Raw genomic sequence first — 25,327 nt, 5'->3', positions numbered from 1 at the left:
GGTCATGGGGTCAGATACCTTTCCAAAACCGTTGAGCTCCATTCCTAGCCTTGGCAAGGAAGATGAGACCAGAGGTCTGGTACAAAACCCTATGGCAGAGCATTACCAAAAGATGGCTGTCCCGGGAGGGATTTCAAGGTGAGAAGTCCCTCCCCACCCCCACACATAGGTAATTTGTCAGTTCTAGCAGCAAGTGAACCAGAAAACGAGGAGGAAGAACTGGTTGCCCCCCCCTTAGGAAGTTTCCTCACCTGCTAGAACACCATGATAACATTGGTTGACATAGCCCCCTGCCATCCTGGGGGCAGGAATACCTCATGGGATGGATTGGGGGTTTTCCGCCAGGTTGTTTTTCTAATGTTGCATTTTGTAATTTTTAATGGGAGTTTTAATGGGACTTATTGTTGTGGGGTTTTTATGCTGCAACCTTCCACGAGCTGGCTTGCTGAGAGTAGTGGGTAAGAAATTTAATAATGATAATAACTACTGTTATACATTTTCACCAATTTGCCCTCTGTAACAAGCCAGTTTGATTTTATCTTGCCTTCTGGGACTGCAGTAAACAAATATTTGCCATCTTCAACTTGGTTTCCCTTCAGATATTTAAAGAACTTCCACACATCTCCCTTGGATCACCTTCAACCATAATTAGTTCCTTCAAGTTTTCCTCAGGGGACTTGTGCATGGCTTTTAGGGGATATATAATTGATCTTTATAAAAATTTTAGAATGCTAAACGGAGTGACATTTTTCTTTCCCCACCAGGAACTTAAGGTCACTGACTAAAATAGGTAGGTAGATTCAAGTCAGAAATGTTTCTTTGTGCAACTCCCACAATTAATATGTGGAATTAACTTTTCCATGATGACCTCTAGCTTACATGGTTTTAGAAGGGTAGCTGGCCAGTGTTTGAGTTTGGCTTTATACATGATTGGCAGAACAGAGTAGCTCCAACTGGTGGATCTTGGTGGAGAAATGGCTGAGCAGGGCTGCTGAATTTAAGTGCTGCATTTTGGCTTCCTGGAGGCTGTTCCCAGCTGGAAACAGGAGGCAGGGCTAGAATGATCCTTGATGTGACTCAAGGCCTTTGCTTTTTCATTTTGGTAAACCAAAGCAAAGCTGGCATTTGGTCAACTTGGTCAAACAGCAGTGAACATTTTAAGTAACTGATGCTGAATTTATTTAGATGAGATCAACCAACATACACTTGTATGTATCTGCTGTAGTGGGATAGGCCCCCAATTTATGGCCTAATCAAACACACTGAAGCATAGCTAGCAGGACCCTCTTGTGCATTTTTCAGTCTCAAGGCACATCAGTGGTATTTTCTTCTCCAAGCTGACAAAGGAAAGCCAGGAGGCCCGGACAGATTTTTACAGTAAGCAAATAGAGGCTGTTTGGAAAAGACTATCAGGCTTAACAACACAAATTTAGGTGCTAAATCTGATGGATTTTTTTTTTCAGAGAAGAATCTTAAGAGACAGAATGAATGGTGCCTGGGCAACTTCAGGGATTCCAGACTGTTTGCATTAATTCCAATCCCGTTTCAGTCCTGGTTATGAGACCGAAACAGCCGTGGTTGCCCTGCCAGATGAGCCATACCAAGTGATGGACAGAGGGAATGCAACTCTCTTGTTTATTCTGCACCTTTGACACCCTTTCACTCCTACCAATCATGGACCACCTTTCACCATTTTGTGATGGCTTTAGTTCTACATCACAGGTAATTTTCAGAGCATGATGTTGCTTCGTCCCTTGGCTAGAGTCCCACATGGTTCAATCTTGTCCCCCAGAGATCTTGTTCCATCCACTGGACTGGGTTGCCAACTGTACATGGTTGACACTCCACTGTAAGTCCTACTTTCAGAAGGTCCCAGAAGGACTATGAAGCTAAGATTAATCATGGCAAAACAGAGGCACTACTGCAGGAAGGACAATCTGACCTAGGAACTGAGATTTTTCCCGTTATGGATAGGTTTGTGCTCCTCCAAAGGAGTACATAGCTTGGGTATGTTACTGGATCCAGGGCTTGCTATTGGATAGACAGTGGTCAGAGACACCTTTCAATCAGCTTTAAATGGTGAGACCTATGGAAACTCCCATGCAGGAAAATAGCTTGTTACTGCAATGCAAGCCCTGGAAACCCCAGGATTAGAATGAAACAATGTATTCTTTGCGGAGCTACCCTTGAAGACTAACTGAAGTGTTCTATTGTTCTATTTACACTGGGCTTCCTGTTTGTTTCTAAGCCCAATTCAAAGAGCTGGCATTGACTTTTAAATCCCTATACGGCTTGGGGCCAGGACATCCAAAGGGCCATATATGTATGTACTCCTATATGAACTTACCCGACCACTCCAGTCATCTCTGGAGGAACTGCTTCGGGTGCCTCTCCCGTTTGAGGCTGGAGGGGTGGCACCTTGATAAAGGGCCTGTTCTGTCAAGGCATGACAACGTTGGAAGGCCCTGCACGGTGATAGTCATCTGTCCCCTCCTGTGATGTTCCACCAGGTCAAAAGACTCCTTTCTTCAGTTTGCCATTCCCTTACTCTAAGTAGTCCTGCTCCCTGGTTGTGTGTGTTTGTTTCAAATATTTTATATATTTAAAAGTACTTTCAGTGCTTTTAAATGTCTGGCATGTTTGGTACCTTGGCAACCTGGAGTTGGGTGGAGAAGTGACAGAAATGTTTCCAATAAACAAAGTGTTCTTCTAATCTCGACCCCCAAAAGTGGCACTTACCCTGTCCTTGGAAGCCAAACCCCTCTTGGTTTTGGTTGTTTTTAAAGGAAGAACTTTAGCTAGTTAAACTTTTACCAAGTTTTAAGAGACAAAGGAAGAACGTCCCCTTTTGCTCCCTATCAAATAAAGAGCACTTTCTTCCTTGCACCTAACGGGTGTCCTGAAGCCCAACAGCAGAAAGGTGATTAAGCTTCCACAAAACACTAGACAGGAAAATTACATTTGCATCCTGTTTGATCCTTTTATGGGTCCTCCAAGCAGTCTCCCACCGTGGCTGGGCCCTGCTTAGCTGAACAGCGAGCCAGAAAGGAGCCTTAATGGTCTATTCTGACATCTTTGTTAAAGAATCTCTTGCTACACAGAACACGGGGCGAGGGGGAAGGAGTCAGGGGCGAGGGGGAGGGAGTTGCGTTACCATCAGCTTTGCCCAGCCCTTCAACACCACCACTCCCTTCCAGTTGACCAACCTGTAGGCACAACAGCCCCACAGACAGACAGACAAGACGGAGCTTGCTCCGTGTCAAACAGTTATCTTTATAGCAAAAATAGGCTTTTACTTTCTTCCCCACACGGTGTTCTGTCCCCCACCCCCCAAAAAAACATTTACACAGTAAACAGGTTAGCTGATGCCCTGTGTGACAAGCCCACTCCCCACTTTGCAGTGACTCTCTGGCATCCCTCTGCCAGGTCCCTACAACCCCCCACCCCAAGCCTTCCAAGAGATGCAGCTTCTGTGCAGTGATCCAGGCAATGTGCATGCACAATTACCCACAAAAAGGGTCGCCGCTGCAGCATGCCAGCCAGGGGACTATTCTCTTGGACTCGCGGAGTGGCACATGCCAACATTAAAAATAGAGCACCAGTCTCCCCCCCTCCCCCCAGTTCTCTGCTGGCAGAGAGTTCCTAGCAAGAGCACAGATCAGAGGAAGCCATCCCATAAGTAGCTTATGTCATCACAATGGACCCCTTGGAAGAAGAAAAAAAATCATTGGGGGCACATATTCAAACCCTTGGACACCCTCTGCCCCTTTGCTGGCTAGAGGAAGTAAAGAGAAGCCACTGAGAAAAGCCAGACAGGAAATGTGTTGCTGGCAGATCAAGGCGGCTCCCTTCAAACAAAAATCAGGGGTGTAGGGAGTACAGGGGTGTTTGCTGAGCATGCAGGAGATTTTGGCTAGGGAAAACAGCTGGCAAGGAGGACAGGGAGGAAGAATCTAACCAGGGAAGAAAACGGCAGAGTCAGGGGCAGGAGCTCCCACAAGCAAAGAGTTCTACTTGCTTCCTCCACACACACACACACACATACATACACATACCCTACCTTTGGCCAGAAGTAAGGTCTCACTAACCCCTACCAGTACCTTTACAAGCCAGAAATCGCCCCACCTTTTCCTCCTACGAGAGTGTCCAAGAGCAAGCTGAGCCTTTACAATGTGGGTCTTGTTGGCACAATAAGAAGGGGGCAAGAATGGCATGTGGAGGCAGGGAGAGGCCCACCTAATACTGTAACGGATGTTTTAGCAGACAGAGCTACTGCACTGGATCAAGGATGGAAGAGGTGGCACCGGCAACCTTGCCCTGTGCAGAGAAAGGAGGGGGGGAAGAGTCAAGTTGTGGCCAGCCACTTTCTTCAGCAGACCAAGCTGCCCAGAGGGATGGACAGTAGGGAAGGGAGCCCAACTTCCAACACTGCCAAACTGGACACAAATGTCTTGCACACCACCTTTGAATTATCTTTCCCCGGAGTCCCAGTTTGGAAATTGCACATGAAAATGGAGGGGTGTCTGTCTCTCCACACACCCCACAATGGAAGGGAATGCTGTCAAGTAAACATGGTGGGTGAATGCCATGGTGCATGAGTCCTCAGCCCCAGAGGGGTTCCCACCAGCACCCCTTCTAGGAGACCATGTAGTGAGTGATCGCACGAAGAGCATACAGCAGTTCTGCTTGAAGCCTGGCTTCCAGGATGAGAAGGTTCATATGGACCTAAGAAGGAAAGAGAGGCAGAAGTCAGACCTGGCTAAAGGCACCAGCATGGAAACCTGAGGGCCATCTGGGAAAAGGCTCATCCATACAGTAACCCCTTCAAGTACCAGTCCTGTTCTGGGAGTCTCTCCTGCCTCACCCAATGGCAACTGGACAGTAATTAACAGGCATAAGATTTAAGCTCCAGAAGTTTCCTAAAATCCCTTCAGACAGGGTATGTACTGGTTAGACTTTTGGATAAAGATCTGGAAAACTCAGGTGCCAATTCCAAATCCATTGTGGAAGCTCATGGGGTGATCTTAGATCAGTCATTTTTTCTTAGCCCATCCTACCTCACAGGGTTGTTGTTCTGACATTGGGAAAAGAAAGTTACCGGCCCTTTTGTGGGGAGAAAAGTGGGGCACAAATAAATATTTCTTTCTGTGGCGCACTGTTCTGAAACAATGAAAATATCACAGCACTTTGAGAATTTCAAGGACTGTGATCAAAGTGTGGTATTTCGGTCAGGGAAGGCAAAAAGAAACATACTGTTCCCTCACTTCTCTCCAAAATCCTCAAACTCGGAGGTACTCTGAAGTCCACTTTGTTCAGGCAAAAAAAAAAGAAAAAGAAAAGAACATATTCACAGAAACCAGGTCCCCCGCTCCAGGCCAATGTCTTTAAAATGAAGCCAACCTCTTAAAAATAAATTTGTCCTGACAGTCTGATTCTCAGAGGGTATGGGGGAGACATACCTGCTCTGGAGCGACCTTCTCAGGGCCCCCTCCCTTCCTTGCAAACACACAAACATACAGAAACTCCCCCCCCCCAGTTTTCCCCTTACTTGTTGGTTTTCCCAACCTCCTCCCAGCTTCCTCTCCCCTCCCTCACTTGCAAAGATACAGAGAGAGACTCCCCCTTTACCTATGGGTTTCCTAACCTACCTCCCTCTCAGCAAGCAAACATGTTCACATACACACTCCCTTCCCCCATCCTGCTTACCTGCTCCTCTGCTGCTGCCTGGACCCCACGGGTTGCGTATGTGTGCAGGCACACACACGCACTCACTCTCCTCCCCGCTCCTGCTTCCCTGCTCCTCCTCCACTGCCTTGGCCCCCAGGGGCCCCAGGGGCCACAGCAGCTGCTTGGAATGCCTTGGGGAGGGGCAGCCGCTGTCTCGACCCAAGCGGGTCACATAACGGCTGCTCATGCCCCATTGGCGAGCATGGTCACTGGCTGGACCCTTCCATCTTCTGGTAGGATTCGTGGGCAGGACGATAGATATCACGTCCATCTACATTTCTGTTTGACGAGGCACGCCAGAAGATGTGTCCCACGTCAAAAACCCACATGGATTAGATAGAGTCTTTGCTAAGCAATATAGTGAGAGCCACAGATGGCAGCTTGTTGAGGGGAAAAGGGGGGGAGGGCGGTCAGAGGATGATGGGAACTCAAGCCCTACGTGCTTAGCAGTTAAAAACTAGATTGTATGCCCTGTAAACGGATGGTGACCAGATGTCCAGTTCTCTGAATGGACTGATTCCGGTCTCCTACCCTTAAAGGAGGCAGTTCTGCTTTAGAACACAATTTTTGGTCGAAGCTTGACATTTTTGCTTCTCCTGGCATTGCCGTGCATGCACAAGGCCAATAATCCAAGAGGCACTTGTCAGCTACTGCAACAGAGCCGTGTCCCACCACACGCCTGACTCCAGCTTATTCAGTGTCTCTCACGCTCACCCAATCTAGCTGGACTTTCTATTCACTCACTGTGGCCACAGCATTCCCCAATAAATACTTATCAGTTCCTGTTTTAGGAGAGGGACGGTTAATTACTGCTTTTCTCTTTGCAGCCAAGGTAACTGCAGATGAAATTTTGCTCCTTTGATTTACAGCTGCTTCCCTCCTTAGCTCCCATTTGCTTGTAGTTACTGCCGCATTCCTGAACTGAACTTTACCTGTTATAGTTAAGAAGAGAAAATACTTAGAAGTCACTTTGGCTGCAAAGAAAATTAGTATCTTACTCACTAATCCCCCCCCCCCACCAACCAAGAACTGGTCATCACCAAGTGATTTTTAATTAAGGACTGATTTGAGGATTTGCTGCAGCCACTTGTGAGAGAACAGAAACTAGCCAAGTGGTAATGAAACAGAGGAGCAAAATTCAAAGGGACAGTTGCAGGAAGTAGAACCTTAGCTGAATAACACTTGAGTGAACATTTACATAGTAAACTAACATGGGCTTTATCCATGAGACCTGGAATTGCTAGATTTTGTTATTTCCAGAGTAGAATATATGTCGCTATATTAAGAGAGAAAGAAAAGCTGTTTTTTTTGTACCCTGCTTTTTACAGTGTTCAGGTAGCGATAAGCGGGGTATAAAAACCAACTCTTCTTTGAGAGCCAGCTTGGTATAGTCGTTAGGAATGCAGACTTCTAGTCTGGTGAGCTGGGTTTGCTTCCCCTCTCCTCCACATGCAGCCAACTGGGTGACCTTGGGCTCTCCACAGCACTGATCAAGCTGTTCTGACCGAGCAGTAATATTAAGGCTCTCCCAGCCTCACCTCCCTCACAGGGTGTCTGTTGTGGGGAGAGAAAAGGCAGTTGGAAGCCGCTTTGAGTCTCCAAGTAGAGAAAAGTAGCATATAAGAACCAACTCTACTTCTACTTCTTCTTTTACCTTCCCTTCCTCTCCCCACAACAGACACCTTGCGAGGTACATGGGGTGAGAGAGCTCTTTGAGACCTGCAACTGGCCCGAGGTCACAGCTGGCTGCATGTTGAGGAGTGGGGAAATCAAACTCAGTTCCTCCAGATTAAAGGCCACTGCTCTTAACCACAACACAAAATGCTGTGCAGATCTACTAAAACTCCTGATTGCAGCAGTTAACAGAAGAAGAATGGCCAAGCCAAACTGTCCCAAGTATGGACATGGATTTCTGGGTCTTCTCCATCACCTTTGCAATCAACAAATCCAAAGTCTGGAAGCCACCAAGATGCCAATCATGCCACTTGCCCCAGGCCTCTGCCCACCACAAATCCCCCCCCCCCACACACACACACCTTTTCACTGTGCTTGAACTGTTTCCAGAAGCGCTCAAACATCTCAGGATTCATCTTCTCTGGGGAGCAGGTCACAGTTTTTATGTAGAGCTTCAGGATGCGCTCCAGGAGCTGATTCACTTCTGCGTAGTCATAATCGTCGTACCTGCAGAGTGAATGACAGGGAAATGAGACCCACGCCCACCTTATTATTTTTATTAAGGCACATGTATGCACACATACTGTGGCTACAAACTAGACGCTGAAATGCTGAGACAATGCAGGAACATTGCCTGTCGCTTCTTCAACCAGAGCTCAGGCAACCAATGAATGGTGTTCCCTTGAAGTAAGCAAAAAAGAAAAGCCCATTCATCCCATCTCTGCAAGGTATGCCCTGTCTATATGCCTTGGCTGTCCTCCCACAGACCCCCCCACCCCCATTGTGCACAGCAGAGACTCAGATGAGCAGGGTGGGGGGTGGGAGGAAGGGCAAGTCTACCCTCTGCCTTTCCCTGCTCGCAGACTGACTTTTTTTCTTGAGCCAGCCAGTGTTACTTTCATAACTCACACCAGCATCTCCGTAGATCTGTATTCCATGGACTGGCAAGGGCAGTAGTGACAGTGGGTGTGTGGCTCTTTGTGACTAGATGGGCATAAGGGATCCTTTTCCAACTCTACAAACTGACGATTTGTGTAGAAATTCTAGACTAGGGAGCTAAATCGGTCTCCCCTGCCAACGGCAAAACATTGGGCTTCAGGAGACAGAAAGACAGGTACCTGATGCCAAACATGCAGTGGATGTAGTTCCAAATCCCACGCTTGAACGTGGCATGTTCACAGCCCTGCCGCTTGGCCATTGCACAGCTCTGGAGGCCATCGACCTTCCGGAACTTCTCATCTAGCAGATACCCAATGTCTGAGTACAGCCTGTTCACCAGAGAGAAGCCATGATCTTCCCAGGAGTAATCCTGCCATGGAAGGAATGTAGGAAGAGTGAGAAAGTAGGTCGAAGAAGGGGGAGGCCAAGATTGGAACAAGCAGCCTCCAGCGCAGTGAGGAGGAGGAAGAAAAGATTCAGCCTCACCTCTCCCCCCACCCTGATCGCGCTGTGTCCGTTCAAGCCCCTCCCAAGCAGGCAACAGCAGCAACGCCCACCTGGACACGGAATATCTGTGTCTGGTTTTCATCACGCTGAGCAAAGTCCTGGTATCCAAAGTTCGGGTCCTGAACGTAGCAGGAGAGATCTGCAGGGCCCAAGATTTCCCCATCTAAACCTAGAAGACACAGGCAACCAAAAGGCATGTTGGAAAGGGGGAAAAAAACATACAGGCCATGGCATTTGTGTGCTTGCCTGTGACGCACCCACAAAGCATGGCTGTTCATGTCCTGCAGCTTCAAAGAAAACACAATGGGAAATTTCTCCCCCTACTTCAAAGGTGCCAAAAAATAATATGTGTGCTAAAGGTAACACAGGATGTGACAGTTTGCAGCCCTCTCTCTTATTCCAATAATAGATGTTTATTTCCACAAGCAAAACTGCAAATACAAGACTTTTAAATTCAATAAGTTTATCTATTAGTACAACTTTGCATACTACATATACGCATAGACGCACTACTACTACTAATAAATGATATATTTTTGTCGTTAAAGCAGAAAACGATATGATTAGGTTTCACAGGAAAGTATTCAATATGTTTGATTTAAGAATAATAATTGGGGAGGATGGAGGAGGGCTTCAAAACACCCAGAATGTTTTCCACCTCTAGCTCCAGAGACCTCCTGAGGCATTACCTTCTTCCCTCTCGGGCAGCCTGACCTCCTCCCGGTTCTCGCTCTCCACCTGCAGCCTGTGAATGCGTTCTCGTAGAGACTCCAGCTCCACACATGAATCCAGGGACTGGTAGACAGAGAAAGGGATGAAGCACCATTCATTTAGGACCCTGGAAGGGCTCCCCCCACCCCCGTCCCGCTAATGCCATGCAGCCCCGGAAGACCATCACATCCCACCGCCTGACACAAATTGTCAGTCAAGCCTGAAGCTCCTCCCTTCCCCAGACCCCCCCCCCCAAATGTTTCTCCAAACTGACGGACCCGTTTGCGGTTGAGATGCAGCAGATCCTGGCTGCTGCTGTGGCCCACTTCGCAGAAACAGAGGCTCCCTGGGACGGTGAGCTTCAGCAAGGCCCTTCCCTCTGGGCACAGGTCTTGTTCACAGCCACAGCCAAAAGCAAAGCTGGCCAATGCGTGGTAGTGAGCTAGAAGCACGACCGCGTGGACTAGCTCTGCCAGGGACCAGCTCTGCTCGCTGATCTTCAGCAGCTTCTACAAAGAGACACAGGAAAGAGACGAGCTCTGAGATCCGCCACTGGACCAGTCTAGCACTTCTGATTCTGCCCTTGCATAAAATTAGTGTATCGTAGAACTGAGCGAAAAAGGCATCTTCCCTTTGCCTGCCCCCCTCTCCAGCAAAGGCGCTGGGAAACTGCAAAGCGGACAGAACATTCTGAGGCAGACTCTACACTTGTTGGCTCAGCATTTTATAAAGCAGATTTTTAGATGCTCCCATGGTTCCTACATGGTGGTGGTGGGGTGGTAGCAGCCACCTTTGAGCTGCTGAAACCCACCACCCAGGCAGCCTAACTGGATGGAGGAAGGGTGTGCTCCCCTCCCCCGCCCCCAGTCTCTTCCTGCTCGGCTCATGGCCATTACCTCTATGTGCTCCTTGCCTACGAGCCACGGCCGGTGTGCCAAGATCTTGTTAATCTCGCTGAGCTTGCGGAGCTTGGGGGGGATGCAATCCAGCCCCCTCAGCCACTGAGGGTCGCCGCCAACCCGCAGGAACTGCAGCACGTGTAGATTCACCAGATACCGACAACGGTGCCGGGCAGCTGCCTGCAAGACAGGGGCAAGACCCACTGGGCCCGTAACCAAAGAGGAAAGGCATCCTGAAAAGGCATCTTTGCCCAGGATAGTCTCATCCACCCTTGACATGTGGGCCAGCTCAGAAATGTCTCTCTCAGCTACCGCCCCTTTGTAGGATAGCAGTCAAGTGTTGGGCAAAGATCTCAGAGACCCAGGTTCAAATCCCCACACTGCCATGGAAACTTGACCATGGGCGAGTCAGACAAGTCGACCTAACCTACCTCACAGGGTTGTTGTGAGGCTAAAGTGGTGGAGAAGAGGACAATGTAACCCCATTTGGGTCCCCAGGGAGGAAAGTAGTGGGGTATAAAGAAAATTAAAAAACCACTATCACTGCTAGGAAGATGGAAGAATAACAAATATGGACACCTTCCGAGGTGACAAAAAGGGAGCAGGCATTAATATCCTGGTTACACAGGCACTGTGATGCCCTCAGGCCTCGGAATCTGTGTCTGCCAAAGACATCTGGATTCAGAACAGCTTTCCAAATGGCAACAGAGGAAGATGGGCAATGCTTGTGACAAGCCCTGAAGCTCCCTTGCCATTCACTCTCACAGTACCCCAGCAAGGTGCCTGCCCAGTGGATGGGCGGGCTTTGGTTCAGCTCTTCAGAGGGGAAAACCTGGCACTCACCATGATTGCAATGTAGTGGCGGCAATCAAAGGGCAAGGGGCCATCCATGTGCAGCAGGTAATGTTGCATCCGGAGGAAACTGTCCAGATACTGCGGGTGGTAGCCCATCTGCTGTGTGATGGCCTCCAGGCGCCCCCTGCTGGCCAAGGCTTTCACAAAGAGCAACTGGGGTGTCCGCTCCTTGTCACCGGTATTCATCTTTGCCACCTGCCCAGGCAAGGAAGGGTGGGGGGTGGAGGGAAAAAAGAGAAAGATTTTTGCAGCTTTCTTCCTTGTGTGGGGAATGTGTCCAAAGGGGAGCCAGCTTGTGTCAGGGAAGGCCTAACCAGAAGGCAAGACAGGATACAGCAAGCTTTGGGGGCACAGATGCTGAGTTAGCAAGGAATGACTTGGCTCTGAAAAGGACATCTGACCAGGGCAAGTGTGGTGGGGAAGAGGGTACCCATGGCCCTGTGCACATTCTGGCAAGGATGCAAAACAGAGCTGTTCCAGGGAGCTTTTGGGGCAGCGTGGGCAAAGTGGAAATACCCGGCTAGCTGATGCATGCTAGATTTAGTTTTGTTTTTAATGTGTCACATTCGTATTTGTTGTCCTAAATATTTTCAGATTGTTTTGGCTTTGTTGTTACCCACCTTAGGTCTGGTATGTCTAGAAGAGAGGGAGATGGGAAATGAATAAGTTCTGAGTTGAAATCGGCCTAGAGAACTCGCAAAACCATGCCATGCAAGTTATAAAGGATACAGGCATAATTTATGCATTCACAGGCTTGAAAGAGTTGCTGGAGCAGTATTTTAAAAAGTTCTGCATATAAATTAAACGAGTGTGCTCATTTGTATTAATGCTATGCTGCTTTCATTAAGGAGAGGAAGACGACAACACAGCCCTGACGCAACCTTGCCATTCTACTCTCTACTCTGCTCTCCCTCGAAATACAACTTTGCCTACCAAACCATAATCTGCACTATCTGGAACAAGTTCTGAGCATTCTTTTTCTTCTTCTTCTTCTTCAAAGTTTTATAGGCTGCCAGGCTCCATATGCAATAACAGGAGTCATATCTGTGGTCTGCAACTTCGAGCCAAGCACCATGCTACATAAGCAATATGTACAATACAATGTGAGTGTCCTGAATAGTGCAGGGGGTTGGACTAGATGACCTATGAGGTCCCTTCCAACTCTATCATTCTATGATTCTATAATTATACTTATACTCGAATATAACCAAATAAAAACGGATACACTACAACAGAGCAAGAAGATGTGGCTCAGTACTGTCGTTGACCTTACATGGGTTTTTTTCTCTTACATGCTCTTACTGGGTGCTCCCTTTATTTTCTTTTTGCTTTACATACTCAGAGCCGGAAGTCAACAGGAGGAGAAACAAAATCCCCTTCCTCAAAGCTCCCGTGCCTCAAAGGCTCAGGTCATTTTCAGGAGGTTGCACCCCCTTATCCTCCTTCTGGCCAGTCTTCTCAAGCTCAGTGGGGACCACGCGCGCTGCCACCCCACTTGGAAACTCCAGGGCAGGGTCCAAGCTGCATCAAGCACTTCAGGGGCACCTCCAAGCCCCATAACCAGTTTTGCCGGCCCAGCCTCAGTGTCTAGAAATGCCAGACTCATGCCAAAGGCAGCTGCCACCCTCCAAAGGCCAAGGATCGTATGTTGCAGCAGGTACAAGCAGAAGGCACAGGGCAGCCAGGAGGGCTCTCTGCCTCTTGCACAGACCTAGAAAAAGAGGCCCACCAAAGCGATAGAACAGCTATCATCCACACCCCCAGTACCCCACTGGCAATGACAGGCACCTGCCCTCCTTGCTGATCCAGGTTAGGCAGCAGCTGGCGAGAGCCAAGCCCTCTCCTGCCTCAGCCTGAAGGGGGCGGAAGCAAAAGAGCCACCTGCCTCAGCTCCTTCTCCCTTCCTCCTTCTTTCATCCACCCTAGAAGGATTTCCAGACCCATTTTCTCTTCATGTATCTCAAAAGTTCCTGTTGAAACCAATGTTGCTCACTGGCTGTAGCTGGGAAGGGGGAAGATGGTGGGAAATCAGCCCCTTTCCACATATCAAAGCAGCCTTCCTTATGACTCCACCGTGCCTTAAAACAGCATTCTTGCGCTCAGAACAAACACAAGTTTGGGAAGCCCCAGAGCCTGGGCATTTAGCTACTTCAGAGACCCACATATGATCTCCCAATACCAGCCAGGAGAGATCCCCTGCGATACCTGCCATGCCAAAATCATTAGGAGATCTATAGGGGACTTTGCTAGAGTCAAAAGGGGGTGCAGAAATGGGGGCGGCAAACAGTGCCAGCTGCAATTCTGGACAAGTTTCCTCATCTCAGTGCCCTACACCCCTTTAAGAAGGCTGGATTGGGAAGTAAGCACTCACCACTTTCTCCAGCTTGATAACCCCCTCTGTTAAAAGGACATCATTTCTGACATGTCCCATCCTCTTGGAAAGGTGGGACTCTTCAAAACCTGGGGGCAGATCGGAGACCAGGTGGACCCTTCCTGTTTTTTTATTGAGCAGGCACCCCTGTGCAGCCTGGTTCCAATTTGTTTGTGGCCTTATACACAGGTGACATAGCTGGGCTTTGCAGAATGGACCCAGAGATCCACACATCAAGGTGGGAGGCCAGCCCCATCCTAGACTACTTCTGTTTGGCTCTCTCAATATGCAATTGAGAGGAGCGATGGACAAAGACACCATCCAGTGGGAGAGAGGCTAGCCCCTCCGCAGCCAACAAAGCTGGGAAAGAATGCTCCCAGGCCCATAGGGTGTGTGTGTGTGGGGGGGGGGGGGGTAGCCCCTGTCCCAGGAGAAACCCAGAGGGGGGAAATAAAGAGGAGGAGCCACGCCCCCTCTTCCATGAAGAAGCAGCAGCTGGCCCAGTAATGCGGCGAGCGAGCCAGGTTGGTGCCGGTCCATTGTCTCCCCGCCTCCCCCCCCCCCAGCTGCAGCAGGCGAGCCGCAGCGCCCCCTAGCCGCGCAACCGACAAAGCGCAGGAGGAAAGAGAGAAAAACAACTTTGATTGGCAGCGCGGGGAGGAGGAGGGGAGGAGAAGGAGGCTGGAGCATCCCGCATCCCCGTTGTTGCCGCCGCCGCCTCGGACAGGACAAAGGGAGCGGAGGGCGAGCGCGCACAGCCAGCGTTCCGGAGCCGGTCCTCACCCGCTCTTGGAGCCGCGCGTGCCCATCCCCCGCCTGCACCCCCGAAGTTTCCCTGCGGGCCGGTGTAGCCACCGCAGCCTGCCCGCCCGCCCCTGCAGTTTCTCTCGAGCTGCAAAGCAAAGGGGGAGGGACGGAGCCTGACAGCCCCCCCCCCTCTAGCCGGAGGGAGAAAAAAGCACCTTCCGCACGCGCAGGGATTCGGCAAGGAGAGCCACCAGCTGTAATTGCAGAACTTGCGAGCGTTCCTAGTGGCGGTGGGAGTGGTGGTGGTGGTGGGGCTCCTTTGAGCCCTTCGGCAGGGCTGGAGAGGCGAGGGGGGCGTGCTGCCAGCCCCGGTACGTGTTGGTGGGGGACGAAGCAAACGCCATTCGGCGCCCTCCGCGGCACGGCTTTCTCCCGTGCAAACTGGAGACGAAAGCGCCGGGGGGGAGGGGTTGGAGGTTCCGAATAGACGTGCCGGAATTTGGGAGCTCGGATACACGGAGAGCTTTCGGGGTCTTCCCCGCCGCTGTCTTTGCCCTGCCAGGGGAGGAAGCCGGGGAAGAGGGGTCGAGGCCCGGCTGTCTTGCCCGGGGTCTCTTGTGCTGGCGGTGCTTTCGCAGCAGATCAAGCTTACCTGCAACCTCTGGCACTGTTTTCCCCGGGGATGCTCCGTGCTCTGGGGGCAGAGGATCATTTTCACCGGCCTGCCGGGTTACCCCCGCTCACTACATAGATAGCACCAACTACCGGCCTCGGAGCTGCGACTAACCGGCGAAGCTCGCAAGTCCGGACAGCCCAGCCAGAGTAAAGCCGCCAGGGGGCGTGGCGCTCTCGCGCCGCCAGCCAACCACGCCAAAGGGGGCGGAGACGGGAGAAGGCTCGCGGCCAATCGAGGGCGAGGGGCTGGGACTTTTGGAGGCTCGCGGCAGGTTGCTTGTAAGACCACGTGGGGCCGAACGGAAAGTTACCTGTCTGTCAAACGTCGAAGCCCCGCCCATTTCAAAAGAAAGGGGTGGACCAAAGGGTCCAGCGTGGTGTCCCTTGACAGCTCTTAAGGGAGCCGTGTCGTATTTTTTTAGTATTTATTCTTTGGCCGGGAAGACATTGGTAAATTTCTTTTGCCTATTTGGTTCTTACTGAGTAAATGTGCATAAGACCGCAGCCTCCAAAGACAACGCCAAGTTGTAGGGAGCTGAAACAACCAAATGCCACTGTAATGTAGCAAGAGATATTTTGGATATCCTGCATATATTATGCATGCGATATATACGTCGTTGTTTATGGTCACAGTATATATTATTGAAATTGGCTATGATACCCTGCAAAAAGAGGCAAAGTATTGGTGGTGGCATGGGAGTTTTATTACAATCTAATAATGCTAGTTGGGGAGTTTTTCCTTCCCTTTCCATCATTTGCACAAATACTCCTGAGTTTTCCCCCAGGATCCAGAGAACCACGGCTGCTTTAACCACCTCCATTTCTCTCAGCCCTTCAATTGTTTGTGTGTTTGGTGGGAGGGATAATGCAAACCTAGCAAAGAGAGTTCTGGTACCAGAGGCCAATTGTAAAGCCAGTGGATAAGTCAGGTACAATTTGCATAATCCCCTCTGTTCATTGTAAGTAAGCATCAGGACAGCAGGGGTGGGAAGTCAAGCCTTGAACATACCTTCTGACCAATGACTCTTCCAATCCATATGCAAAAGATGTGTACATTGGACTATATGGTACTACAAAAATTAAATGTGGGATATTTAAAGATACACTGGACTTAATAGCAATATGCTCCTGATCACCAAGATGTAATTTTGAAGCCATTTGGCAACTGAGTCACTTTGTAGTGCAACACAATGCAGTAAACTTCCCCACAGCAACAGCTTGCTCTACAGATGTGGATGGATTGAGGACTTTCTAACCAAGCAACCGTTGCAGCAATGCCTTTTTAGACTGTCCGTTCCTGTGTGTCTTTGGGATGTCCCATATCCATTTGAGCCCATGTTTCAAAGTGGGCAGCAGCTTGCCTGGGAGGGGGTTGACTGCACCATGTACAATTGTACAGTGTTTGAGCATGTGGTTATTAAAGGGCTATGGGTTTCTTAAAGAAGGAGCAAAGGAGACCCAAAGAAGAAGAGCTGGGTTTTTATACCCTACTTTTTACTACCCAAAAGAGTCTCAAAGTGGCTTACAATCACCTACCTTACCTCTCCACCACATTAGACAGTTTGTGAGGTAAGAGAGCTGTGACTGACCGAAGATCACCCAGTTAGCTGCATGTAGAGGAATGGGGAATCAAACCCAGTTCTCCTGGTTAGAGGCCCCAGTTTTTAAGCACTACAACAAGATGGCTCTCGCACCAAGCAGAAAAAAAGAAATCCCCAGCTCTGCATTATCAACCCATTTTCTTTGGCATAACTTTGTAGAATGCAGAGACGATCTAGCATGACAGTAGAAATGCCGTTTTGAAGACGGTCAATCTTGTCATGTGGCCCTAGTGCGACATTTTGTTGCATTATGAGACACACAACCATACTAACCCAGGTTCCAAAAATTTAGCAGACACATCTAGTCAGTCTGAAGAGCTCTGCATAACCCAGAAGCTTGCACTCAGTATTTTAAATTGGCCAGGACATAACACTAGTGCTGTTTTCTCATTCTGTGAAAATCAAAGTAGGCAGCCCTAACATGACTATCATTACAGTATCTCTTGGGGGTTAAAATTCCATTTTAACAGACCTCTCATATGTACAGAATTTGATCTGAACATTTCTCTAAAGGCACCATACATCAGCACCTTTGCCTGATATAGTACAGCAAGGAAATGACCAACATAATTTCTGCTTTTGTTGCATCTTAATCCCAGTGTTGTCTGCTCTCCCCGCTGCTTGACTTTGAAGTTTGAAGGCACTGGAAAAATGCAAGCCTCTACCACCTGCATTTTTGTTAGGATGACCCAGCACATGCCAATAGGTCCCCCTGATTCTTCTTCCAAGGAGAAATGGCTTCTAAAGTAGCTAGCAGGCATGCATCAGTGGGAGGAGAGACTGAACAAGCCTGTACAGGCCTTGCAACTGCCCATCAGTGCTGCACACACACACACACACACACACACACACTAGAGCTGTTTGCTGGGAGCTTCTTTTCACAGTGTTCTGGCAAATCCACTTTCTGCTGCAGCTTCCTTTCAGAGCTTCCAATCAGAAACCTCCCTGGTGACATCAGCTTTAAAAACAGAAGGGCTCCAGCTCTGAATGCAAAATGGGTTCAATAGACAAGGCAGCTGCAATCCGCTCTCAGCTCCAAAATACTTTTTCCCAGCATCCCAAGGAAGACAGCAGGCCTGAACACCCTTGCAGCTAAAGGTGCTTTTATTCTAGCACAAGGGCAGAATGGTGGTGAGCGTTTGTGCCCACACATCCCTCCCAGCTCCCTCTGGCCATGTTTTGATCCTTCTCAGCGATGTTTGTCCTTCCTGCTGGCTTCCATCCTGGCCTTGGTGGCTCCAGTCAACTTACGAGGCGAGCCGTCCTCATCTGTGCTGCCTGCTGCACTTACTCCAGCCTTCCCTGTGCTTTTCCCCTGAGCAGAAAAGACAAGGCCATCAGTGGGGCTTAGAGGCAGTGGCCAAGAAAGACACTGTGACTGTGTGGGGAGTGGGAAAGGGTGGGACTGTCTCAGGGTACTAGGTCATTTGCTTCAAGGAAGGGTCAAAGGGATTAAAGGGATTGTGGTCCCGGTTTGGCTGCTTCAAGAAAAAGGCCCACTTTGGAGGGCCTGTATAGACAATAGTGACAACCTGATTCTTTTGACCGGCCAAGCAGGCAAGGAGAAAGCAGCTGTCTACAGACCAGGAGACAAATCCCTGGCTAGGTCATAGTGTCTGCATGACAAACAACCACAGAGTACGGGAAAGCTGCACTGTTTAAGGTTACCAACTTCCAGGTGGTAGCTGGAGATCTCCAGGGATTATAATTGATGTCAAGGCAGCAGAGAACAGTTTCCCCAGAGAAAATGGCATCATACCCCACTGAAGTCCTCCCCTCCCCAAACCCCACCCTCAGAATCTCCAGATATTTCCCATTCTGGAGCTCCCAAGTTAAGAGGCAACTGATGAAAGTGTAGCAGTTCTGCTAAAGGAAACTATAACCAGCTCCTGGATCCTTTTTGAGGTTGGGAGTAGGCCTGGAGGAAAATGTCCTCTTAATTTAATAGAGCTTCCCTGCATATTTGGAAATGGGTAGCTGAAGCTTTTCAGGGTGTAGAAATAAATAATATCACTTGGTAAATAACATCCCACTAAGTGTCTATGAAAGAAAAGAAGATTTGTTGCTGTTTAAAGGTAAAGATATCGCCTGTGCGAGCACTGGGTCATGTCTGACCCTTAGGGTGACGCCCTCCAGCGTTTTCATGGCAGACTCAATACAGGGTAGTTTGCCAGTGCCTTCCCCAGTCATTACCGTTTACCCCCCAGCAAGCTGGGTACTCATTTTACTGACCTCAGAAGGATGGAAGGGTGAGTCAACCTTGAGCCGGCTGCTGGGATCAAATTCCCAGCCTCATGGTCAGAGCTTCAGACTGCATGTCTGCTGCCTTACCACTCTGCGCCACAAGAGGCTCTTCTTGTTGCTGTTTAGAGCATTTTATATACTGTCTCTCCAGCCTTTCTCAGGTCTTTTACCATTGAGAAACTCCTGAAACATTCTTCAAGAAACCCCCAAAGTGGTGCAATCGTGCAAAATATAGTTGAGAAGCAAGGCTGTGTACACATCCACTCAGGGTCCCTCCCCTTCCCACCTCCTCCAGACCCATCACTCACCATTTTGGGAGGGAGGTTGACATGACCATAGATAATCATATCACCCAATAAATATTTAACAAATTTTTAAAAAGATGTTAAAAATTAATTAACTCCCACTCATTTGGGAAACCCTTCCAGGGCCATCAGGAAACTCGAGGGTTTCTGGTTGAGAAAACCTGCTCCAGAGACTCCAGTTCTTCTTCTCCAAGGTCCCTGCAAATGCTGTTGCCAAATCAGGGTTGGGAAATTCCTGGAGATTTGGAGGTGGAGCCTGGAAAGGACAGGGTCTGAGGAGGAGAGGAACCTTAGCAGGGAATAATGCAACAGAGTCCACCCTCCAAAGCAACCATTTTCTCCGAGGAATTGATAGTATGGAGACCAATACTAATTCTGGAAAATTATGGGCCCCATCACCTGTGGTTGGCAACCCGATGTCCATGGGAGGTATGAGGTCTCATGATGAGAAAGAGCTTGCCATTCCCAAACATGGCTTGGGGAGCTGGTCTGGGTGCCTAGATGGAGCTTCTTAGGACAGGCCTTGCTTGCTGATGATGATTGAAGCAGGGCCATGATTTGGAACAGGAAGGGTGGGAGTGACTTTACGGTTTATCTAGAATAGTTGGCTCCCCAAACCTAACATGCCCACTAAATCCCAAGCTGGCTGTACTTTCAAGTCCCAGATAGATGGATGAGGTGAAGAGGAAAGAAGGCCTTGCTTATTCTTCCTCCTGCATTTTTAGAACCAATCCTGTCTTTCTTCTGCACTGCAACCAACCTCCCTGTCAGCCTCCCCTCTGATCAGAGACATGCCAGTCTGGCTGCCCAGGCTGGTCATGCTTCAGTAGTAGTGGTGGCAAGGAATCCATGGTTTACAGTAGTCAGATCTAGGCACCGGGTCAGTTGTAGGGACCAAAGAGGCACAGATGGCCTGCCATAGAAGGCCACTTGGTCTCACCACCACTTGGCCTGCCATAGAAGACAGGAGTGCCTCCATCGTAGGGGGCTTCTTGCCATCTTGGCTCCGGAGCATCTTCAAGCGGCTTCTCTCCAGAAAGTCACACTGGTTGCGCAGGGAATCTGCAGGAAGAACAGAGACACCAAAAAGAAACCTTATTCTAGTGACTATTAGAGAAGAGGATATCCATTTTCAGAGGTTCTCCACGCCCTTTGGTGTTTGTGATAAGATGTTACATTATGAATAAGGTGAGGGATTTTGGGGGGGTGCTGTCGCTTTCAGCATGCCTTTTGAAACACACCGACTACACATTCAAAACCGTCTCCCTGCACACATTCATTTATTTAGGAAATCTTTTGGCTGCCTCTTCAGAGAATGCTCAAGGTGGCTGACAAAGTAAAACATAATAAAGACAAACAGCAGCATGGAAGTCTAATTTATTTTGATATTTCTACCCTGTTTTTCTCCCCAGTGGGGATCCAGAACAGTTTACAACATCCTACTTTCCATTCTCACAACTGTCAGGTAGGTAGGCCAAAACACAATGACCAGGCCAAGTTTTCCCCAGTGAGCTCCCACAGCTAGGGATGCCAGCTTCCAGGTGGGACCTGGGGATCCTCTGGAATTATAGCTCGCCTCTGGGCAACAGAGATCCTGGAGAAAATGGCTGCTTGGGAAGGTGGACACTATTAGAGTAGCACTGTACTCCACTGAGGTCCCTAAATCCCATCCATTTCCTAACCCAGAAGTATCAACTCTACCTACATCCAACCCACATCTCTCAGATTCTGGTTCATCCATCAAACCACTGGACCTCAGCCTATCTCTACACAGATGAAGCCTATTGATGACCTGTTATGGATATATACTTTTGGTTCCCCAAACAAGGACAGTCTGGGCTGTGTTTGTTTTTACAACAAGAGAACGCTATTATTTCCACTTTACGGAGTGAGAAATCCATCTAGGCAAGAGTTCCTTGGATTAGAGGGCATCAGATTCCTGTTTAGGATAGCCCTCAGGATAACAGGAAAAGATGTAGAGCTGGCTCAGGATCTGCCAAAGATCTATTGGGTGTGAGCATCTGCCTGGAGCTGGCGTGAGATGCAGGCCCTCCTAATTTGGCTCTGACCTTCCCCTCCAAAAACTAGTGAACAGACCTGTTGGTTGTTATGTTAAGACCAAAGTCAGCTCGCCTCTGACTCTAGGTTCAGGAGCTTGATTGCCCCCTTTTTCAACATTTAATATCAGGAGTGGCAGGTTCCTCAAGGAAGAGATTCAGAGATGCTTACATCTGTCCATAAACACCTCTGTTCTGGATGCACTCTCCCTGAGGCAGGGCAACTCAGTGGGGAAATACATGCCCTTGGCACCTGCTTGGGGTATTCTATAGCTGCTCTTCCTTCAGCTGCTCCAGGCATGTGCTTTGGTATTAGAAATGGATGCTGAGGCAGACCCCTGGCACAGACTTAGCTTTGCAGGTTCCTACCGAGCAAATCCGATGGCGGGTGCTTGAATACAGGGTGGAAAGCCCGGTATCCATTTTCATGTTTAGTCCCTGCAAAGAAACAGGACCACACATGTCAGGATCATACTTCTGTTATATTTCTCTTTAGCAAGGCACTGAAATAAGGGAAGAATGCTCTGATTGATTCTCACAAGCTATAAACAATGTCTTTTGCTGCTCAGAGAGAGGTTGCAGGCACTTGGACATTAATGCAAGACCGGTTACCTCTAGGCAAAACAAGCAAAGGAGCAGAGGGACTGGAAATGAGTGAGCAATCAGATATGCGGCATGATCAGGTCTTAAAAAGTGTGCATCCATTAGCCAAGGAGTAGCACACTCTTGCTGACAGGTAGGGAGGTGTCTGCATGAACAGTCCTGTGCTTGTTACCAAGGAGCAGGAGGCACAGGAGAAATGACCACTCCTCATTTACATACGTCATTTAAGGAAGACACATATTTTAAGCAGGCTGGGATTTGGTTTTGTGCATCTTCTACTGTCCATACTTCAAAACAATCCAAGGGAAAGTCCATTTTTTAAATAGGTATCTACCACTCATAACTTCAGGAGGGAGGAGAAAAGCTTGACATTTTAAAATGAGTGTCTGTGTGCCTCCAACTTTGCTGGTGACCCTCATGTTGGCAATCTACATATGCCACATTTGAGAAGGGAGGGGCTATGGCTCAGACAACAGACATTGCATACAGAAATTCCCAGGTTTGCTTTCCAGTTAAAGAACCTCAGTAGGAGGTGCTGAGAAAGACCTTCTGCATCTCAACCCATTCAATGCCAGGATCTCAGAGAAGACTATTTGGGCTAGTTTGACAAATACAAATACTAAGGCAGTTTCATCCAAATAATTTTGAAACTGGGGTAATGACGACTTGCTGGCCAGCTGTTGTGACTTGCCTAGGCCTTGTGAATACCTGGGGCACCACGTTCTACCCGACATATGTAGTAGGTTCCCCGGGGGGTGAGGAACTTGCTGGCGTTTTCTTCTGGGAACTTGACCAGGAAAAGCAGCTTTAGGGTTCCATTTTCTTCACACAAATCAATGGGCTCTGGAAAAGAATCAAGAGGACGGTGTGTAGATTCTTGCATCTAGGCCGCCTCTCTGCTTTACCCTTCCATAGTATGTGATGGACTTTGTACCACCCTCAAGTTTGCAGGCCATCTACAGACCCGCTTCAGTCTTTGTTCTTTTAACTTGCATCTCCAAGGCCTGTCCAAAACAAGAATACATACGCATGGTCTCTGGAGACACAGCTAATTTGTATTCAGGGATCCTGAATCTGCTTAAGGATTGACAAAATGCTTCCCAGGACCAGACCAACATTCTTTGCCCTACTCCATATCAACTAGACTGCCAAGTATTGCCAAAATCTCAAGCTCCGCTCTGCCTTCTTACATTTTATGCTAGTTGTCTAACTTGCCTTGATCTGGTTTTTAATTACATTTTTGGGTTTTTTTTAGGGGGGGAAGTTGTATTGTCTTACAAAGTTTACAATTTTGTAGCAAGGCAGTTTGTACATTGGAGAAGTGATTGCTACACAACGTAAACTGAAGAAGACTCCTCAACCCAGGCATCAGCTGGTCCACCAGGAAGTGTTCTATGATTCACTGGTGGACCTCCATCCCCTTCAGCTCAGGAATAAGAAATAAAGTGTGAGACTTTCACGAGTTAAACGTATGACGGCAGTGACTAGTTAAGTTCTTTGCTTTAAACAGCGGCAAGTGCTGAGTTCAAAATCTAAGTAGGTTGATCAGTCCCTCCCTCAGTGTTGGCCATTTCCAAATGTAGTGCTTAGGAAAACCACCCAGCTCTCATTGGGAAATGAACCAAGACCAAATTAGGTGACATGGACACTCCTTGAACAACTGTCCTATCCCTGATCTCATAAAATGATCAGGAGAACCAAACTCCTCCCTGCTTCTTTGGCAAAGTGAAAACAATCAAGGAATGTTTTGTGGAAGAGATACAGAGGACAGGGAGGGAGAACATGAGCCAGGTGCATCTAAGAGCAGAACTGTGGTCATCTTGAACCAGATCAAGGTTTCTAACAGAACTGAGTCACAAATAGGACACACCGAGGTCAGTCTTCCTCTGCACAAAAGCCTTCAGGGAGCATTTGGTTGGCCACTGGGCAAAACACAACACAGGACACGTTCCAGCATGGTTGTTACCTTCTCTGCTATGTACACTCAGTTTCTGGTATACTGCCTCTGCACACAAAAGTTCCATTCAGCTGTAGTGGCTAATCATCTTCCACAGACCCAGATCTATGCCTTCAGTTACCTCCAGCCAACATAATCTGGCATTATTCTCAAATCTCAGCCATTCAAATCCTGCTTCAGGAAAGCCTTTTAACGGGCAACCAGAGCCCTTCTCTTCATTTCCATAGCTGCACCTTTTATCTTTCCTACCCATGGATTTCCGCATGGGCAGTTTCTAACTGCAGGATCTGTCGGCAAGCTTTGAAATTATTTACCTCCCAATACTTCCTGCTTCTGCATGTTCAGTTTTTAGAATAATAAAAACATTCCTCAGATGTGTATAGCCCTCCAAAGTATTTTGGTGTGTTGATGTCACTAGGGATAGCATTTTGCACTGGGGAAATTGTGATACTTCTCCCACTTAAGTTTCTCGTTATGACCAACGAAAATATCTTTGAACAATGCAAGCTTGCAAGTTCCCCAGAATTCTTCGATAGACATTCATTACAAACTACTACCCAAAATGGCTCTGCTGAGGGCTGCGTGGAAACTCTGTTCACAATTCACATTTCCAGTCCAGATCTGCAGCAGTCACCCTGCAAAGTCTCTGGAATCCTATGATCGTCTCACCTGTCTTCTCGAGTCCTGCCTTGTCACGTATGTAGTGCATTAATAGTAAGTACGAGCAGTTGATGTTGGCCAGGAATTGTTGGTTGTCTGCAAGAGAAGGAGCTGAGATGGCTGCCAAAGCCCTGGTTTCCCCAGAGGAGGCAGAATCACATCCTGCAATAGGCCCATGGTTGTGGCAGGTTCTGGGTTACTTGTTGATTATGTAGGCATCGAGATGTTTTTCTCCCAGAATAAAAATTCTACTTATTTCCAATGTGAAGTTTACAAAAACACTGAAAATATGTGTGTGCGTGGGATGGGATGGAAAAGGAAAGAACAATGGAGAATAATGGTGTTTCAGGAAGCAGATCCTGACGCATAGCAATTATACACAGTCCTTCAGATTGGCATAACAGTGTAGTTTATTAAGGTGCTGGGGGGAGGGTACAATGGTGATAACATGACTAATGAGCTTTTTTTTTTTTTAATGAACCTGAAGTTGGATAAGCAATTCCTATAAAGGGATGTTGCAGGTCATCCTGACAAGTCTTTCTGTGTACCCACCTGCTCTGTTCTGCAAGGGAAGGGAGCTGCCCATCTATCTGAAGGAGCCCCATGTATGTCTGTCCAGACTTCCATTCCCAGCAGCCTAGGGGCTACTCAATGCCTTCCTCGCTTGCATTTCAGCCAAGGATCCATGTCTACAGCATCCTATGGCCAATTCCTGCCTTACCTCCATGTTTTATGGTAATGAACATGCCCCAGCTGCCTTTTGCATGGGTGGAGAGCTCCTTGCATGTTGAGCCA

General features: G+C 48.4%; 2 protein-coding genes across 6 annotated transcripts; both read right to left on the bottom strand.

Annotated features, from left to right (window-relative positions):
• Nucleotides 1–3,234: 3,234 nt before the first annotated feature.
• Nucleotides 3,235–15,259, bottom strand: LOC143822380 (sestrin-3-like). Of its 4 annotated transcripts, XR_013226141.1 has the most exons (10): nucleotides 15,083–15,259; nucleotides 11,301–11,507; nucleotides 10,455–10,637; nucleotides 9,837–10,067; nucleotides 9,537–9,642; nucleotides 8,898–9,016; nucleotides 8,520–8,710; nucleotides 7,764–7,908; nucleotides 6,538–6,659; nucleotides 3,235–4,725 (listed from the first exon to the last, which is right to left on the bottom strand). XR_013226141.1 is itself a non-coding variant. In XM_077307450.1 (9 exons), the coding sequence occupies exons 1-9, from the start codon at nucleotides 15,140–15,142 to the stop codon at nucleotides 4,636–4,638; spliced, it is 1,332 nt and encodes a 443-aa protein (XP_077163565.1). In that variant the 5' UTR covers nucleotides 15,143–15,259; the 3' UTR covers nucleotides 3,239–4,635. The 4 variants fall into 4 exon arrangements, 3 of the variants coding, with proteins under 3 accessions (XP_077163565.1, XP_077163567.1, XP_077163566.1); XM_077307450.1 differs by lacking the exon at nucleotides 6,538–6,659 and having other exon boundaries at nucleotides 3,239–4,725; XM_077307451.1 differs by lacking the exon at nucleotides 3,235–4,725 and having other exon boundaries at nucleotides 5,597–6,659.
• A 2,540-nt stretch (nucleotides 15,260–17,799) lies between these two features.
• C13HXorf65 (chromosome 13 CXorf65 homolog) lies at nucleotides 17,800–25,327 on the bottom strand. 2 transcript variants are annotated; one of them, XM_077308353.1, is made up of 6 exons: nucleotides 25,254–25,327; nucleotides 24,542–24,628; nucleotides 22,624–22,758; nucleotides 21,682–21,750; nucleotides 20,196–20,317; nucleotides 17,800–18,021 (listed from the first exon to the last, which is right to left on the bottom strand). In XM_077308353.1, the coding sequence occupies exons 1-6, from the start codon at nucleotides 25,276–25,278 to the stop codon at nucleotides 17,896–17,898; spliced, it is 564 nt and encodes a 187-aa protein (XP_077164468.1). In that variant the 5' UTR covers nucleotides 25,279–25,327; the 3' UTR covers nucleotides 17,800–17,895. The 2 variants fall into 2 exon arrangements, with proteins under 2 accessions (XP_077164468.1, XP_077164467.1); XM_077308352.1 differs by lacking the exon at nucleotides 25,254–25,327 and adding an exon at nucleotides 25,085–25,220.

This window comes from Paroedura picta, chromosome 13 (assembly GCF_049243985.1).
Source record: "Paroedura picta isolate Pp20150507F chromosome 13, Ppicta_v3.0, whole genome shotgun sequence".
Classification (NCBI taxonomy): Eukaryota; Metazoa; Chordata; class Lepidosauria; order Squamata; family Gekkonidae; genus Paroedura; species Paroedura picta.
This window is presented reverse-complemented; position numbering and strand designations above follow the sequence as displayed.